The sequence below is a fragment of the Otolemur garnettii genome, unplaced genomic scaffold (assembly GCF_000181295.1).
Source record: "Otolemur garnettii isolate 467f Iridium unplaced genomic scaffold, OtoGar3 scaffold00069, whole genome shotgun sequence".
Lineage (NCBI taxonomy): Eukaryota > Metazoa > Chordata > Mammalia > Primates > Galagidae > Otolemur > Otolemur garnettii.
Genome location: NW_003852464.1, coordinates 5608901 through 5627193, shown reverse-complemented (window position 1 = coordinate 5627193; position 18293 = coordinate 5608901). Strand labels below are relative to the sequence as shown.

Sequence of the window (18293 nt, the reverse complement as noted above, 5' to 3'; positions counted from 1 at the left end):
CTGAACCTAGTGCATGGTCCCTACAATATTATTAGAGTAAAACATAATGATTCTAGCTACTATTTATGGGCAAGTCAAGTCGTATAAGTGGGACTAAGATTTTAAAATGACTTGATCAAGGTCAATGGTAAATTCCTAGTTGCTGTGAATCTGTGTTCTGTGTCTGTTTGCTCTGTTGTAAACAAATGGATCTTTATAAAAGACCTCAGTGGGTGGCACCTGTGGCTCAAAGGAGTAAAGTGCCCGAGGTGTCGGGTTCAAACCCAGCCCCAGCCAAAAACTGCAAAAAAAAAAAAAAAAAAAAGACCTCAGTGACAAAATGGTAAAGGAGAAAGACAGAAAATAGGGTAGGACTATAGGGTCAATCCAGAAGAATGGGTATTTTGAATGGAATAATTTTGATCAGCGATTAGTTATGGTGTAGAACATAAGCATATAACAAATGAAATAAATGACACAGTCTTGCTAACATTTTATTGACTCAAAAAAATGTATTACATTATCAGCATCTTGAATATACACGTCATTGACATATACCCTCGTCATTCATTGATAAATCATTGCCCAGATCCCAATACAAATACTTTTAACCACAGTTGTAATAATATTCTGGTATTTGAGATTAACACATTCATTCAACACATACTAATTTGAGGACCTACTCTCTTCCAGCAATTTTCCATGTGGTAGGAACACACATCTGATGGGATTTGTTTCTGCTAATGCAAAATTGTTTATGGCAATTCAGTTTTAAAACTAGAGTGGCCTTTGTGATCATTCTATAAAACCTTTCTTATAGCTTACTGTGTTTTAGTATCCTTTCATGAGTGAAAGAACAGAGTAGATGTCATTGCCTCAGGAAGTCCATGCAACCGCATTCTATCTAATGCAACAAGAAAGACTTTTTGGTTGGCCACTCAGTTGCCTGTACAAATGACTATGTATGAGAACTGTGTATATTTCACAGTGGAGAAATTCTTGACTATGTATGAGAACTGTGTATATTTCACAGTGGAGAAATTCTTGAGAACTACGCTTTCACACTACTTTCAATATTTGGTAGTCACAATACAGAAACACTGAAATTCTGGGCTTCACTTAGAACAATACAAAGTTAGGAAATGTAAAGTATTCTTAAAATTTTCTCCCAGTAGAGGTATGAAGGTATATTCTTGACGGATCCATGCTGAATTTTGTCCTACAGACCCTGTCACTGGGAGAATATTGATCTTCAGTGGAGGCGGAATTCTGATTTCACACTGATCTCTAGCAATGAGCTATACTTTTTTTTGTCTTTCAAAAAAAAATTTTTTTTTGAGCTGTAGCTGCTCATAAGGCCATAATAATACAAGAAAACCATTCATTAGGCTGAGACGAGAAGGGTCGAAGCCAGTGTAATTACAGAATTGACTATTTGAGGAAAGATAGGCCCATTTGGCCCCTGTTTTTTATATCTTCATAAGACTGTAATGGTTCTTATTTTTCTTACCTAGACGAACTTGCTGGAAAAAAATCAGTAAAGACAAGGAATGCTAAGAATGAACAAAACTAACAATAATAAGTAAAGGAATGTCATTGTCTGTACACTTCAGAATGTGAAAGTAGACTGAAGCTTGGGGAAGAGAGAAGTCAGGCTCGAGAGCTTGGGATGTTGCAGTCCGTTCAGCAAAATGACCTGGCAGGTCACCGACTGTGACTCCACAACATCCGGAATTACACACTTTTGTCACTTTGAGCATTTCTATGTTGTAATTTACTCTAGGAAAAACATGGGAATTGTTTATTTTTTCAGTAGAATTGATAATGTTTTTCAGAATCATTGTATTTTCCCTTAAATATATATCTATCTATCTATATATATTGAGAGACAGAGTCTGACTTTGTCACCCTTGGTAGAGTGCTGTAGTGTCACAGCTCACAGCAACCTTCAGCTCCCATGCTTAGGTGATTATCTTGCCTCAGCTTCCTGAGTTCGCTGGAACTATAGGCGCCCAGCACAACACCAGGCTATTTTTTTGTTGCAGTTTGGCCCAGGCCAAACTGGGTTCGAACCCAGTTCGAACCCTCCACGCTCAGTATATGAGGCCAGTGACCTACTCACTGAGCCACAGGTGCCGCCCCTAACTAAATGTTTTTAATAGATCGGACTCCATTGCAAACCTCTTTTCCTCTTCCTCTTCCCCAAGAAATATCCAACTTTTTCTTGGGTATCAAAGGAGAAACGTCAAAAACATTGAACAGCATATCATTTTCCATTCACTATTCCTAAGATGTACCTATTGTGTTAAGGGGTATTTGAAGTAACCGATGAAACCTGGCACAAAAGCTGACGTGCGCTAGTTTAAGGATCCTGGAAAGAACATGGATTTATTTAAACCTACATGTTTTTCCTCTTTGAATTTACTCTCTTGGGATGTGAAGCATTTCCCTTGACCTTCTGATTTGGGGAGAGTTTGCACCACTCTTGCTGAGTTTGCCCAGAGCTGCTGACACACACAAACTGGATCGTATGTCCCTCTCGCCTCAAAGGGAATCAGCAGATCAGGGATTTGGAAAAGTTCTGATGATTCGCTCCTGCACAACTGGCTTTTAAGCTCAGTGAAATTAATCTCACTGAATAGGAAAATTAGTTCCAGCTTCTATTCTTACCTGTGCGGAGTTACTGAGGGACTCTGGGCAAGTCATCTGATACTCCAGGGTGAAGGGGGTGAGGGGGGTAAGGATTTATCTATAAAACAGATATTAAAGTCTGCTCTGCCTAAATACTCCCAGGAGTATTTAAATCTAAAAGGAGTCATTAGGTGAGTGTGTGTGAAATCTCACTTCTCCCCATCCTCTGCCTATACATCTGTATATATCAAACAAAATCTGGGAATGTTTTTTTTTCAAAAGTATGTTGATTGGATAAGTTGTTGTGAGTCAGATAATCTTGGAATGGAATGACTTGAGTTCATGGTCACCAGCAACATGTGCATCTAAACGGGCTTGGGTTTCTTTCAGATTCAAACTCAGATGACTTTGACCCTGCTTCCACCAAGAGCAAGTATGACTCTCTGGATTTTGATAGTTTACTGAAAGAAGCTCAGAGAAGCTTGCGCAGGTAACATGTTCCTTGGCTGAGGATGACAGAGGGATGGTGAATACCTCACGGGACAGTGCGTCCTTCCCTAACAGACTATTGCAAGTCATACTTAGGAATTTCTCCTACTTTACACTCTCTGTACAAAAGCAAAGCAAAGCAACAATACAGCAACAACAACAACAATAACAATGGTTTACATGAACACAGCTGCTGAAGAAGCGAGAGGCAGAGTGATATCCAGTAAGCACATGTTTATTCATGGTGTCGGCTTTGCTTTCCCCGGAGTCGCTTGGCGATGGAGTGTGTGTGTGTGCGTGCGTGTGAGTGTGCAAGCCTGGGGTAGGGGAAGTATATGTGTGGGCACGTGGGGACTGGGAGCACCTGACCAGAGTGTGCAAGGGCAAACCCCTTCAAATGGCAGCAGTTCCATGAAGACACACTTAAAACCTAGAACTTCAAAATGTTCATATTCTATTCAAAAGGAAAAAAAAAAAAAGTACATCTATAAATTAAAAAGGAAAGAAAACTCACCAACCAACCAACCAACCAACCAACCAACCAACCACAAACCGCCCTAAAGTGACAGCTGCTGATGTCAGAGCGTCAGCCTCCGTACTCTCTTTTGTAAGAAAGAAAGTGCAAAATCAACTTGAAGCAAGCTCTCTCGTAACATAATGATTATATGACAATCCCGAAGAAACCACAGGTTCCATAGAACTAATATCCTCTCTCTCTGTCTCTCCCCCTTTTTTTTCTTTTTTCTTTCCCCTTGTGCCATGGAATCTGGGTGGGAGAGGATGCTGCGGGTAGCAGAATGCTAAACTTCCCTAACATTTTGAAGTTTCTGTAGTTCGTCCTTTATCTTGACACCCATGTAAATGTCCAAAATGTTGATCTTCCACTGCAAATTTCAAAAGCCTTGTCAATGGTCAAGCGTGCAGCTTGTTCGACGGTTCTTTCTGAAGAGCGGACACGGTGTTACATTACTAATGAGAGTTGGGTAGAACTCTCTGGGATGTGTTCATATAGTGTAATTGCTACATTCTCTGATGTAGTTAAGTATTTACAGATGTTAAACGGAGTATTTTTATTTTATGTACATACTATACAACAATGTTCTTTTTTTGTTACAGCTATGCACTGTAAATGCAGCCTTCTTTTCAAAACTGCTAAATTTTTCTTAATCAAGAATATTCAACTGTAATTATTGAGGTGAAACAATTATTGTACACTAACATATTTAGAAGCTGAACTTACTGCTTATATATATTTGATTGTAAAACAAAAAAAAGACAGTGTGTGTGTCTGTTGAGTGCAATGACAAAATGATGCTTTATGCATTTCCATCTCTTTAGGTGAGCTTTGATCTAAGCATCTTGTCAAGAAATATCCTAGTCCCTAAAGGTATTAACCACTTCTGCGATATTTTTCCACATTTTCTTGTTGCTTGTTTTTCTTTGAAGTTTTATACACTGGATTTGTTAGGGGAATGAAATTTTCTCATCTAAAATTTTTCTAGAAGATATCATGATTTTATGTAAAGTCTCAATGGGTAACCATTAAGAAATGTTTTTATTTTCTCTATCAACAGTAGTTTTGAAACTAGAGGTCAAAAATCTTTTTAAAATGCTGTTCTGTTTTAATTTTTGTGATTTTAATTTGATACAAAATGCTGAGGTAATAATTACAGTATGATTTTTACAATAATTAACGTGTGTCTGAAGACTATCTTTGAAGCCAGTATCTCTTTCCCTTGGCAGAGTATGATGATGGTATTTATCTGTATTTTTTACAGTTATGCATCCTGTATAGATACTGATATTTCATTCCTTTGTTTACTAAAGAGACGTATTTATCAGTTGCAGATAGCCTATTTATTATAAATTATGAGATGATGAAAATAATAAAGCCAGTGGAAATTTTCTACCTAGGATGCATGACAATTGTCAGGTTGGAGTGTAAGTGCTTCATTGGGAAAATTCAGCTTTTGCAGAAGCAGTGTTCCTACTTGCACTAGCATGGCCTCTGATGTGACCATGACGTTGTTCTTGATGACATTGCTTCTGCTAAATTCAATACAAGCTTCAGAAAAAAAAAAACCCTCCATTTTCAGCATCAGGATTTCATCCGAGTGTGGAGTCCCGAGAACGGAGATCAGTAAAATTTGGAGCACGTATTCAAGTTTCTAAATTGAGATTTGATTACTGTTTGGCGGACAGGACATTTTTGGGGGACACGATATACACCTACTCTTTAATTGTTCTTTTCCTTTCTCTCACCCAACACGATCTTATAAGACGGATTTCACCCCGAGGCCAGTGCAGCTCATTTTGATAGCTGCATCCATTGATCACCAGCATATTGTGTTCTGACTGAATCCACTGTCTGTCCTGTCGGATGCTTGCTTGAGTTTTTTGGCTTCTTATTTCTAAGTAGATAGAAAGCAATAAAAATAACTATGAAATAAAAGAACTTGTTCACAGGTTCTGCGTTACAACAGTCACACATCTTTAATCCGCCTAATTCTTGTTGTTCTGTAGGTTCAAGGCAGGTATTTTCACTCTGTGTGAGCGCCAAACTAAAGTTTACAGTCTTTCTTTCTGAATTTTGAGTATCCTCTGTTGTAGAATAATACGAAAAAGACTACTAAGAGCAATAAATTATTTTTAAGAAATTGATATTTAGTAAATCCTATTATGTGTTCAAGGACCAGAAGCGTTCTCTATTTTGCCTTTAAATTTTTGTGATCCAATTTTAAATCCATTCTGCTTTTTGCCCTGGATTGTTGTTGACATGAGTGGAACAGTTGGTTTCTTTTCTGACTTTTCAAAAGACGATACCACAGATAACCACGTTGAGGATTAATTTGTGCCCCCTCTGGCCTGACAAATACTGTTACCATGAAGATAGTTTTCATCAATGGACTTCAAATCGCATCCAAATTAGTGGAGCTTTTGTATCTTACGCAGACACTGTGGGTAGCCCGTCAAAATGGAAGCTGTGTCCTCTTTATTTGTATTTTTGGTTTTTTGGGAAAGAATATTTCAAAGAAACACACCCCATCATCACTGGAGACAAATTTCAGCATAGATCTGTAGGCTTTTTAGATGACCGAGGGCCGTTGCCTTCATGCTGTGGTAAGTACCACATCTACAATTTTGGTAACTGAACTGGTGCTTTAGAAATGTGGGTTTTTTTTTTTTTTTTCTTTTTCTAACAGAGATGTAGCCAAATCATTCTTCCAGTGCAACAAAATCAATTTTTGCTAAATGACTCCAAGAACAACGGTTGGGCTGTCAACATTCAAAGCAGCAGAGAGGGAATTTGCACTATTAGGGTATGATGTTCGGGTCAGTTGAAAAAGGAAGCCTTTTCATGCCTTTGGATGTGAGCTTTCAGTAGGTAATGATTATGTGTCCTTTTCTGATGGCTGTAACGAGAACTTCAATCACTGTAGTCTAAGACCGGATCTATAGATGACCTAGAATAGCCATGTAATATAATGTGATGATTCTAAATTTGTACCTATGTGACAGACATTTTCAATAATGTGAACTGCTGATTTGATGGAGCTACTTTACGATTTGTAGGTGAAAGTGTAATACTGTTGGTTGAACTCTGCTGAAGAGAGAAAGTGAGCGATTAGTTGAGCCCTTGCCGGGCCTTTTTTTCCACCTGCCAATTCTTCATGTATTGTTGTGGTTTTATTCATTGTATGAAAATTCCTGTGATTTTTTTTTTTTTTTTAATGTGCAGTACACATCAGCCTCACTGAGCTAATAAAGGGAAACGAATGTTTCAAATCTACTTCTGCTTTTCTCATTTATCGTAACCAAACTCCTGGCAGGACTCTCAGATCAGGACCCATGACCTGCTTATTATTCTCCCTTTCCTCTCTGCTCTCTCTCCCTCTCCCCCTCCTTCTCCGGGAGGCAACGGGCAACTTCGGTATCTTACTTTGTCTTCTTTCAAACGGCAAAGGCTGACGTGCTGATTTCTTAATGAACGTCTGGAGGTGGGATTTTATTAAATGGATGAGCACTGTATTAAATGGGTTTTTGCACTTAACCCCGGAAAGTGTATATTTGTAAGTACAAACTATTGCCCTGGGGAGAGACCCACTAAATATTCAGTATAGGAAGCAATTCTACTCTAGATGGACTGAATATTTTTTGGAGGCTTATAGTAGAATGTAGTCTGCCAACGTATGTAAGTCATCAGGCAGCCTGGTATCTGCTGCTGAATCTTCCTGTCAGGATGTCCAGTGTACCTGGTAGGTGATGATGGCCTTAATGTCATCGGATGCGTTATCCAGGCCCCACTCACTGCACATTTCAGATTACCGTTGCAACTCCCAGCTACTTGCACCCCAGGACTTAATCGCACTGGGGAAAAATGGGTAAATAGAGACCCCCCTTCAGTCTCCTAGTGAAAAAAGCATTTGCAAATATTGAAAATGTGATGAGAGCCATCAATAGTGCATTGAAATCCACTAAATAACACAAAAAGTACTCCCTGTGGTTCTATTTCTATTTTATACTAGCATAAAATTTATCAATTATTCTATCAAAATAGAAAATAAAACTTGCCACGAGCTTACCCAAATATTGCCTTCACCTACAACTGTGGATACGAAGCACTCCTGACTTTCAGTGGATAAGTCTCACATCCTAACTTTTCTTCTACGGATGCTTAAATCACATAGGGCACTTTTAGTCTGCTGGCTGGAACCAACAGAGACATCAGAATAATGCAAGTTTTTATTTAAGGGTGAATTTTTTACCCTTTGAGGGCAGAGAGAAAGGGAGAGATTTTGAGAAGCAGGAGTAGCCTCTGCTGGCTTGGTACTATGGACATCCTGACAGAAATCAGAGACTCATTTCATGTTGTCCCGAAAACCTTATCCTTCCTTGATGATACTAATAGCAAAATAATTATTGAAGCCAAAATTGGGCTGACAAAAATAAATGAACACTTGATATAAAGAGTTTATGTAAAAGGAGCTTGGCTCAATTCAAAAGTCCTCCAAACTAAATCTGTCTAAACTGAGTACAATGGAGTATTGAGTTGAAATTCTTCTTTCAACATCACCCGATTTTTTTCCCCACTTTCTTGTGGGGAGATTTGACTAATCATTGGATTAAATTTACAACCCTAATAACATTATTATGCTCATTTGACACCAGTATTACTTACTAGCTACACAGCTGTAACTCAGACTACTATAACCATAGCTTCTAGACTATTTAGTATAGACTATTTTATAGACTCTTTAAACCAAAGCTGTTACTATTTTGGTTTAAATGGTATATTTTAGACTATATAGACTATCTAGACTATTTAGTATAGTCTATTTTATAGACTCTTTTAACCAAAGAGTTACTGTTTTGGTTAAAATGGTATATTTTATATTAATTATAGAATACTTTAACCAACAACTTACTTGGTAGTTGTATTTTGCCATTCTAGTCGTCACTCCTTGTTTTCCAAACACAGTATGTACCATTATAAATCAATTTTGTACTTTATCAAACAGAAGAGAAGAGAGTAATAAAGAAGGTCACAATTCATAAAGGAGGTCCTTGGAGGTTTGTAACCCCGTGATTTAAATCTCAGAAAGATTTAATCAAAAGCTGAATTAATCCCTGGGGGGAAAGATGGTATATAGATTCCATTGATGGACGCAAAGCAGCCTATTTCTTTTCTCTGGCCTCTCTTAACATGTTGGGTGAAAAGAACATAGTTTTTTCTGTGAGATGGAAAGAGGAGAAGGAAGATTTTCTCCTTGGGGGAAGGATAATAATTATCGTCACGTCCTGCTTTGTCCCTTCCATTCGAAATGGCCATTTCTACTGACTGGGGCATTAACTGTTCTTGTAATGCATGGTGGAATTCAATGTCCTGAACCCTCTGCTCCTCTCAATATATTCCACGTGATTCCAGTAACTGTGCAGCGTCCTGAAAGTTCCACTGTAGTTGAGATGTGGAATGTGGGGTCACATGGGCTCATTTCTAGGTCTCTTTTATTGCAATCAGGTGACTACCCGTGGGCAAATTCTCAGCGCTGGGAAAGTTGTAGGAGGAAACGGCCATAAAAGCCGAGGACCAGGTTCTACTGAAAAGCCTAACATTGTTCCAAGTTCAATGACCAGCTTGCATGCTAAGGGCAAGAGGCGACCACCTTCTCACGTGACCCTTTGCTGTCCATAATGCCTCAAGAAAGTAACCATTTTTCTTTCAGCTCAAAGCCCATTACTTACACATTACTTCTAGAAGGGGCAAAGTGGAATGAATTAATGGAAAAAAGTGAGAGAACTTTTAGAGGAGAAAACCAAATGATCCTGTAATATTTTCATGATTAAATTAAACGAACATAATTATCCATGCACATATGCACGCCAAGGCATTATTATCATCAAGACCCTTAAAATATTGTATTGTTTCAAATTTATGCATATAGCACTTACTGAAGGCGAGGAGCTAGTGTGATATTTGAATTTGCATATTGACCATTTTCATATATTTTCATATATTAATTTCTAGTGGAAAGAAGCTAAATTACGATGAAAAAAATCCCAGGGTAATTTAGAAAAAAATATTGTGCTTCTGCTCTTTTTTGAACATCAGGGGCACTTAGCAACATTATCTGGGTTTTTTTCCCCCCCACATAGTTTTCTGTGATGGATTTTCAACAAGATGACATCCAAGTGAAAGCCGAAATTAAATGGGAAGGAAAGAATGTTCAGTGGTAAAATCCTAAATAGCTTATTAGACTACTTAATTGGAGGGAATTTATTTTTTGCTGCTGTTAGGAACTCGATAGTCGAGCTTCTCTTTAACAATACTAATTGATGAAAAAAAAAGTGGCGATAGTAATATAGTTACCACACGATACCCTCCAGCAAGGCATTTAAGGAAATTCACAGGTCCTTGGGATTGACTTTGGTGGTACTGGAAATCAAGTCCTGTCTTCATTCGTATGGTAGCTTCGTAGCGCTCTTGAAAAACTTTATTCTTTAAAAGAAAATGAGGCTATGCTGGTTCTTAGTTTAACCATCTACCAGGTTTTCAGCTTAATGGCTATGCCCTCTAATCAAATGAATGACTAATGTTTCCTAGTGCTCAGAAGCATTGCCCTCTGCGAGCCCTTCCCTGTTTGTCGGTAGGAATATGTGTGCACTCTCACAGAATGGTGATTAATTACTCTGCCACCTAGAGAAGGGTAAGTTAGTAAACTGGTCACACAGCGTGTGATGTGGCCGTGTTACTCTGATGGCAGGTGACTTAATGATCAGGAGCAATGCACGGCTTAATTCTGCACGTATCTGGATACTTGGGAAAAGGATCCCTGTACTGACTCCGTAAGCTGCCTTTTCCAGGGTTGACAATCTGAATTGCACGGACAATCTGAATTTCCAACAGGAAAACAATTGGAGAGAAAGCAACAATTGGAGTTCTCATCATCTATGGTTTGGCTTCGGTGTTTAGAGGTTGGGAAGTACCTGTGTGTTGGGCTGACATTTTCCCATTTCCAGTGGCAGGGGTGGTGCCAGCATGTGCACCTGATGAATGAAATAATTCATAGACAGCTCATAAGAGTTTCTTTGTCACATGGTGCCAGGGTCCCATTGAGCCACTGTTTGCCTTGACATGCCGTGGCGAGGACTAAGACCAGAAAGGTCACCTGAAGGAAAGAGAAGGAATAATAGAAGGTTAACCAAACACACTTGAACTTCAGGTGCACAGCAAGGTTTGGGCAAAGATTTCTCACAGTTTCTTATTTATCTTTTGTACGAATTCATTCCATGAGATTATACACACATAAGCAAAAGAAACCATTGTACAGCTAGGGCTGTAGAATTGTGAAGAAGAGAATGAACTCAATGGGCTGGGTCCATGGGTAGGGCTGGTTCTGTGTCAACTGGACAGCCACTGGCCTTTACCAGCCTGGTGTTTGCTCAGAAGGGTTGATTAAAATCCTGACTGGTTACCAGATTGATGGGAGACCCTTGGGAATTTTCATAGCCAGGTTTTTGGATAAGACTTTGTGGAATGATAAAAGAATGACTTTCCAAGCACAAAATAAGGAGAATACTTCAATTCCAGCCATCACTGAGGAAGGCCTCCCTGTCTTTCTTTTAATGGATTCAGTTTTACCATCTCAGCATAGCCATTTGCAGCAAAGAAACTTCACAGACCTTTAGCATTGTTGAAGGTTAAACTTGAATCTCTTCAATAACCGTATCGGCTACAAACCATGAGACGAGTAACTTCCATGGCATTGAAATGATTTAGAGGTATTATTGACTTGTTCTCGGACAAACTTTTGCTTTTGTTCTCTGTTGAATGGATCCACTCCATTTAGAAACTTCATCAACTCGGAAACTTCTTTTTGTAGAATCAGCTCTCAGTAGCCTCCTGGTCATCCTGTTTTCCAGCAATTGGATCTCAGGCAATGATGTGACTCAATCTGACCCTTTTCCTCTAACACGCTCATTTTAAAATTAGATAAATCTGACCTCTTTGCCCACTTGTCCTGGCAATGGAGGTCTACAGTGACAGTGTTCTGCTCTGTAAACTTCCTCACTCTGTAAACTGATTTTTTTCTTCCTCAATAAACCTTGCCTTATGCTTGCCTTGCAAAAATAAAAGAAAATAAAGTTAGACAAATCTTCCTGTCATGGTAAGCACACAAATACTGAAGCTGCCCTAGATGTGAAAGCCTAGTAGATACAGGCTGTGATTACCAGTGTAATCATAGGGTGGTGCCTATGGCTCAAGGAGTAGGGCACTGGCTCCATATACCATACGTGGTGGGTTCAAACCCAGCCCTGGCCAAAAACTACAAAAAAAAAAAAAAAGTGTAATAATGATAACAATGATGATGGTGGTATCAGCTGACATTTACTGTGGGTTTATTATCTTCTGGTCACTTTCCTTAGCTGGCTACAAGAATTTTCTTAATTACTCCTCTTAACTGAAGGATGAGGTGGGCATACAAGTCTTCCCATTATATAGATGATGAAATGGAGGTTTACAGAACTTGTGTAACTGCCTGTGTTTGGGCAAAGTCCAATGAATCCCCAAGCTTTTCCCAACTAGTATTAAGGTGAATGAAACCAAACTCTGCAAATATTGCATGCATTCATTCTAGATTTTTAAAACTTTTTCAATAGACATGGATCACATTCCACACCTAGCTGGCAGGACAGTAAGAGAAAATTCAGCCGTCTGTTTCCTAATAGTGATAGTGGGACACTCTCACTAGGACCCTTATGTTGAGTATTATTTATTTATCTGCATATACTGTTTCCTGGAAAGAATATTATTTCTATATGATATTTCTGTATAAACAATGTCTATGAAGGGTTTCATACTCACTGGGCAGGAACTGCATGCATCATGCTGTGATCCCAAGATGTACAATCTGATTTATAAACACTGATCACTAACTTTGCAAAATGCCAACTTCTTTCCTACATTGAAATAGATTTGTAGGTTTAAGATGGTATATCCTTACCATGGAGAAGTTAAGTACATGTAATACAGATAATAGATATTGAAGGGCTCTTCATGGTTTTCAAAGCACTATTAAAACATTTCTGGCCTTAAAAGTAGGATATAGGACAAGTGATAGGCCCACTGAGAAGACATCTGTTCTTCATTCATTGTTATGACATAATATTAGTGTGGACGTCAAAATAGAGAAGCTATCTATAGTTCATGATAGAGAAGCTTCTTATGACTTCTAAAATGAATTTAGATTTCTCTCTATGATGCTACCTCTCTACAACAAAGTCCCAGGATTACTGTGGCCACAGATTGCTAGACACTCACAGTTCTAGTTTATGAGTGGCCTTTTTGGAATGATGTCCTTGCTGTACCTGGCACTCATCTTGGGGGAAGAAAAGGTTGCTCAGTTTCTAACATTGCAAAATGTTGGAGATAGACCCTATCTCCAATCCAGTGGCCATGCTCCGTGTGAAAAGGGTGTGTTAAGATTCTGAAGTGGGAAAGAGGGGAAGTTGTTTATGGATTCTTAGCTTCAGAATTCCATGAACTTAATCAAAGTAGTCCAGGGCTTGTGATCTCACAGTGGGAGAAGAATTTAAGGGAAATGTCTAGTTTAATAATGGCTGGAAAAGAGGTTCTGTCACAGACTCCTTTAAAAACATTTTTAAATTTTAATCAGAAAATACACAAATAAACATGTAAGCACATAAACTAATAGAATTGAGCCCCATGCACCTAAGATTTATGGGGTGTAAACATTTCACCCGATATGCTTAAGATTGCTCTTAAAACACATCACATATCCAGTTCTTTTTTCTCCTTCTTCTCTCAATAATAATCATTCTCCAATAGTTCTTGTGTGTTATCCCTATCCATTTGTCTTTAATTACATTTCCATATGTTCAAAGTAAGATGCCGTACTCCTGTGTGTCTTTTTAAGTTTACATAATGTTTTTCTACTATATGTATGCTTTTGTAAGTTTTCAGTAGTGTCTTTTAATGCAAATTCAGCTAGAACAATTGAGCCCGGGTATAAGCCAGAAGGAAATCCTTCTTTCCAGACGTTTGGAGTTGCCTGGGCGGCCACTGTCCCAGCTATTCATTCTTCACAGCATTCTTGACGTTCATCTTGGTTTCCTATTTATCACTTTGGCTCATGGTTAAGTGCATTTATGCACTAGCTTTAAAAGTCTTTGACCCTTGATCCTCCCCCTCATCTTGCTTATTGAGTGGTTACGAAGTTGATCCAAGGGAACACAAGTTCATAAAATCATAGCAGAAAGTAGAAACCCATTTCTAGGTAGTTATTTTTTTGTAAGAGAATGGGTTCTTGATTTTTGTCTTTGTTAAGCCAGGTATTTTTATCAGACTCTTCACTTTTCCATCCCCACATACCTGTATGTGATGATGCCCCCTCCAGGGAGGACATTGGGAAACCTCAACTCTGAAGAAATCATTTCTTGTAGTAGTAACCAATTAAATTAGTTACCAGCTGGAGAGCATGTTCCAGCACTTAAGTTAATTGAACAGTTGCAAACTAAATATTCTAAATTGTTCTAGTATTCCAAAGCACTTCATGCATGCAGATAAAAGTAAAAAAAAAAAAAAAAATTAACCAAGTCAATTTGGAATGTACAAATCAGGCACACAGTGTGGGCATTGCAATCTATGATCTGGTCATTTTGCAGTAGGTGCCTTGAAAAACTTGGTGGGCTTTTTTTTTCTTCTTTTTTTCTTCTTTTGCTGAGTTCTCATTGGAACCCCCTGAACTTGATGTGGACATTCAATAAGTGGAAATCAGATGCAATCATCAAGGGAACTGTCAGCATCAGGATTTTTCTACCAATTTGCCCAGGAAATAATCTCTTCATGATTCATTTCACAGGCCAAATAAGAAGGGAATTGTTAATAAGAAGGACATTGAACATAATAGAGAAAGTACAGTATTTTTTTTTTTTTTCTGGGAGAATCTAGCTAGAATTTAGTTCATGAGTTTGTTTGGAGAGCATAGTTCTCCTTGGGGTGGTTGCCCTTCTGTATCTAGGGTCATTGAACATCACTGATAAATGTCTAAATTCAAGAAAGGGATTGTTCTGAGAAAAATCTGGCTGGCAGAAGATGTTATGTACTGTCTCCCAAGTCTCTGCTTCTTCATGTCTCCCTCATCACCCAATATACGTGTACATGATATTCTATTTCCATAGACTTCTTTGGCCATGCATTTCCCATGGTCTACATGGATCAGGTCAAGAGATTGAATGGGCTGTTTGAGAGGCTTGGATGGGATGTGAATCTCTTGTCAGCTTAATGCATCATCTTGAGTAACAAGTCACACAAGATCCAAGACAATTCTCACGTCCCTCCCAGGTCATTTCTCCCCTTCCCAAAGGAGACCTAATTTCATGGACTCTTTTTGAGAAGTTAAATAAACTCAACAGAGTTAGAACTATCATCAAGATGTGGGTCTTACAGAACACAAATAAAAATGTGAGGGTCACAGTTGGTGAGGCATCTGGTTACAGGTCACACCATTGTAGAGTTGGGTTAGAACAGTGTTTTTCAACCTTTAACTTATGGCACATTTGAACCTATAGTCAAATTTCTGTGGTACACTTAAATTATGTTGCTCAAAAAAAAACACACACACACATTTATTGTGTTTTGAACTTTTTTCTTGTTTTGGACTTCTTTGAAAAATAATTAATGATCTTTAATAATTTTCATGAAAAACCTAAGGTCCTCTCATGGTTGAAAATCAGTGGGTTAGAACATGGGCTTCCAGTTTTGTTTTGGTTACACCACAAATTGCCTGGCACCATGCACCATTGGGACAGAAACCAGCAACCTACTGCAAAAGAACAGACTCATGCCAAATAAACTGTGGCCAGAAGGCTAATGAAAGTATTGGACTCACCAGTCAGGTGTGGGCCAAAGGAAGCAGAATTAGTCTTGTTACAGATTACATAGATATATCCATCCTACGAGGTAAAAACTTCCAGAGAGCTATTTTCCTCCCACATCTCTCTGCTGCAGCTCACCAATAATGATCGACTTTCAACATTTGGCAATGCACATATTAATGTTTTTAATTAAGTTGGAAAAGATATTAAAGTCCTTACTAGTTCTCACATACTCTTGCTCAGATAATTTCAAGACCAGAGACAGTTGTATTAGGACAAAAGGCGAGAGAAATGTGGATACCCAAGGCCTTACTGTCTGGAGTAAGGACACTTACTGGGCACTCAGAAGAACACATAGTGGCCATGTAGAAGTTTGAATGGGTTCCTTGTTCATGACACATTTTTTGAATAACCACTTCAAGTCTTGTCCCCTATGTAGAGAGGACAAATCACAATAGCTCCTATCTTTAAGAAACTATTAATCAAGTGTGTAGACATATATTCAGAAACCTTAAGAGAAAGTACCTACTATGTCCTAGACATGCTCTTAGTCACTAAAGTAGAAAAAATGAATTAACAAGCTACCCTGTCCTCAAGCAATGTCAGTCTAGTGGAGGAACATAATGTAAGGAGAGTATGACCAAGAAATGTGCCAGGATCAGTGGGAACACATCCACTATTGGGAAAGGAAAGTGAAGGCAACGTGGGATCGGTCTTCCCTGGGCTCACCCTGGAAGTGGGAATTAGACAGTTGGATAAACAGTAGTCGTGAAACTTTTCTTTTCCCAGATCTCTCCTGGAGTTGAGAGTACCCCAGGTTTCACTAATACCCCACTTATAACCACTTACCATTTTTCAGTGACTTATGAACTTGAACTTTTATAAAGTTCAAGTTTTTATAAAATTTTTCATGACCCATTCCTCCAAACCCTCTGTCTTCAGATTTGTAGAACTCCTGCTTGGGTGTGTTCCCTTCACAGACACCTGTCACAGCAGTGATAACATCATATCCCATGTTATGAGTTTGCCTTTATTTTGCTCTTTGAGTTTGTGAGGATGTAGGCTGATCGCCTGCAAGGATGAATGAAAATGGATGGAATTTTCATGTTTACCTGAACCAATCTCCAAAGGCCCTGGCTCCAAATCATTTCTGGAATGTCATTCTTCTCAAGCTTCTATAAAAATGGCAATTTATGGTTCTGGAGATAGAGCAATGATCCCTCTAGCCTTCTCTGAGCAATTGAATGGAAGGAACACTCCTGTGGTGACCTTTTCCCTCTCATGGCTGATTCTCACATCAACTCAAGACACAACCATTTTGCTATGACAGAAACGGGATTTCTTCCTTCAGGGGTAGTAGTCACAGTGAGGTTGCCCCTCCTGGTCCTTGCAAAACTTGGCTGTCTGTCCTGAGAGCTTTTTGACTTTTCCCTACACACAGGCTGGCTCTGAGGAAGATGTGTGCTGCTTCCTGCTTCTAAATGTCCTTTGTTTTTCTTTCTTAGCTGCATGGTTCTAATTCTGGAATCCTTGATCCACCACCCTGGCAAAGGGTTTGCTGCTTTGACCCAAGTAGGAAGTTGGGCCAGGCCAGGGGGAAGGGGCTGAGGACAAGGGTACAGAGCCAACTTTCCCAGGAGTTGGCCACCATATTTTAACAATTCTGGCTATTGTTTTAAGGGCACATCTCTGGGGGCCTAGAGATTTCTGCTGATCCTAGTGACTTAGAGGAGCTTGAAACTTAGTGTGAAAGACTCATCTGAGCTCAAACGGATGAAGCCTGGGGATATTTGCTTGTGCCTTCCAAATATCTGTCTAAAAATGTCTCATTCCTGCTAGTTCTACTGCCAAATGAACTGTCACATCCATGTGCATCCCTTACCCAGCAATCTGTTTATCAAGAAAGAGGAGCCCGTGGTATCCCAATTTCTGCTTTCCAGGTGACTTATATTAATTAGTTTGCAGCAGGCATGGTTTATCTCTGGCTGAAACCAAAGCAGATGAAAATGCTGCCGTGCAATAAGGTGTTTTTTTTTTTTTCTTCCCTTGAAACGATGAATGGGATGAAGATACTTATCTAGGAGAACAGGTTTCAGGTGGAGCCTCCATCCGCCGTACTTTGAAATGTATTGTTAGACTATGGCTGATCTGGGTAAGGAATAAAAATAGCATGTCATATTGTGACTGCATTAACTCATTTCCAGCCCAAGAAGCGGAGGCCCCGGCACGATGATGGACTTGCTCTGAAAGTAGAAAGCATGGGGGTCGTTAATAACTATGGAGTTAGTTCTCAGTTATCGGAATTTCCCGAAAGATAGGGCTAATTTGCCCAAAGTGGTGGCTCCTCTTTAGAATTCATCTCAGTCCCCCAATACAGAGAATGGAGTTTTCTAATTAACTTCTATTTTAATTATTGTTAGTAGCCCCCTCAAAAAAAAGGGTTTCTGCTAAGTCATATGCATGTGGATCCAGCACTGAGCCCTCAATAAGGTGACAAAATGGAAACTATTAGGACAATCGGACGATGAACTAATGGGCTACTTTAGCTATGTGGCTCCAGGGCATTATTTCTGCCCATCTCTTAGCCTCAGTTTCCTCAACACAAAATGGGAAAATAAAGCCAACTTGGGGTTGTTATGACATTCCTGGGGCTAGTCTTGTCAGAAGAACCTGGCAAACAGTGGGGGCCCTTGCTTCTTCTAGGAGTGGCTCAAATGGTGAATGTGTTTGAAAAAATGAAAAGTTATGAAATCTGGGGGCAAAAAAGTGTATTTCTTTCTTTTTTTTTTTTTTTTTTT

The 18293-nt window shown here is 39.0% G+C and overlaps 1 protein-coding gene across 4 annotated transcripts in view; it reads left to right on the top strand.

Moving 5' to 3' along the window:
* PPARGC1A (PPARG coactivator 1 alpha) overlaps positions 1–18293 on the top strand; it is a 136773-nt gene that overhangs the window by 92735 nt on the left and 25745 nt on the right. For 3 of the 4 annotated variants that reach the window (XM_023515347.1, XM_012807462.2, XM_012807463.2), the window contains exon 13: positions 3001–3100. In XM_023515347.1, coding sequence (XP_023371115.1) covers positions 3001–3100 — 100 coding nt within the window. Of the gene's footprint in view, positions 1–3000; positions 6890–18293 lie in introns of those variants that run through there. The other variant, XM_003793501.1, reaches the window with a different exon arrangement.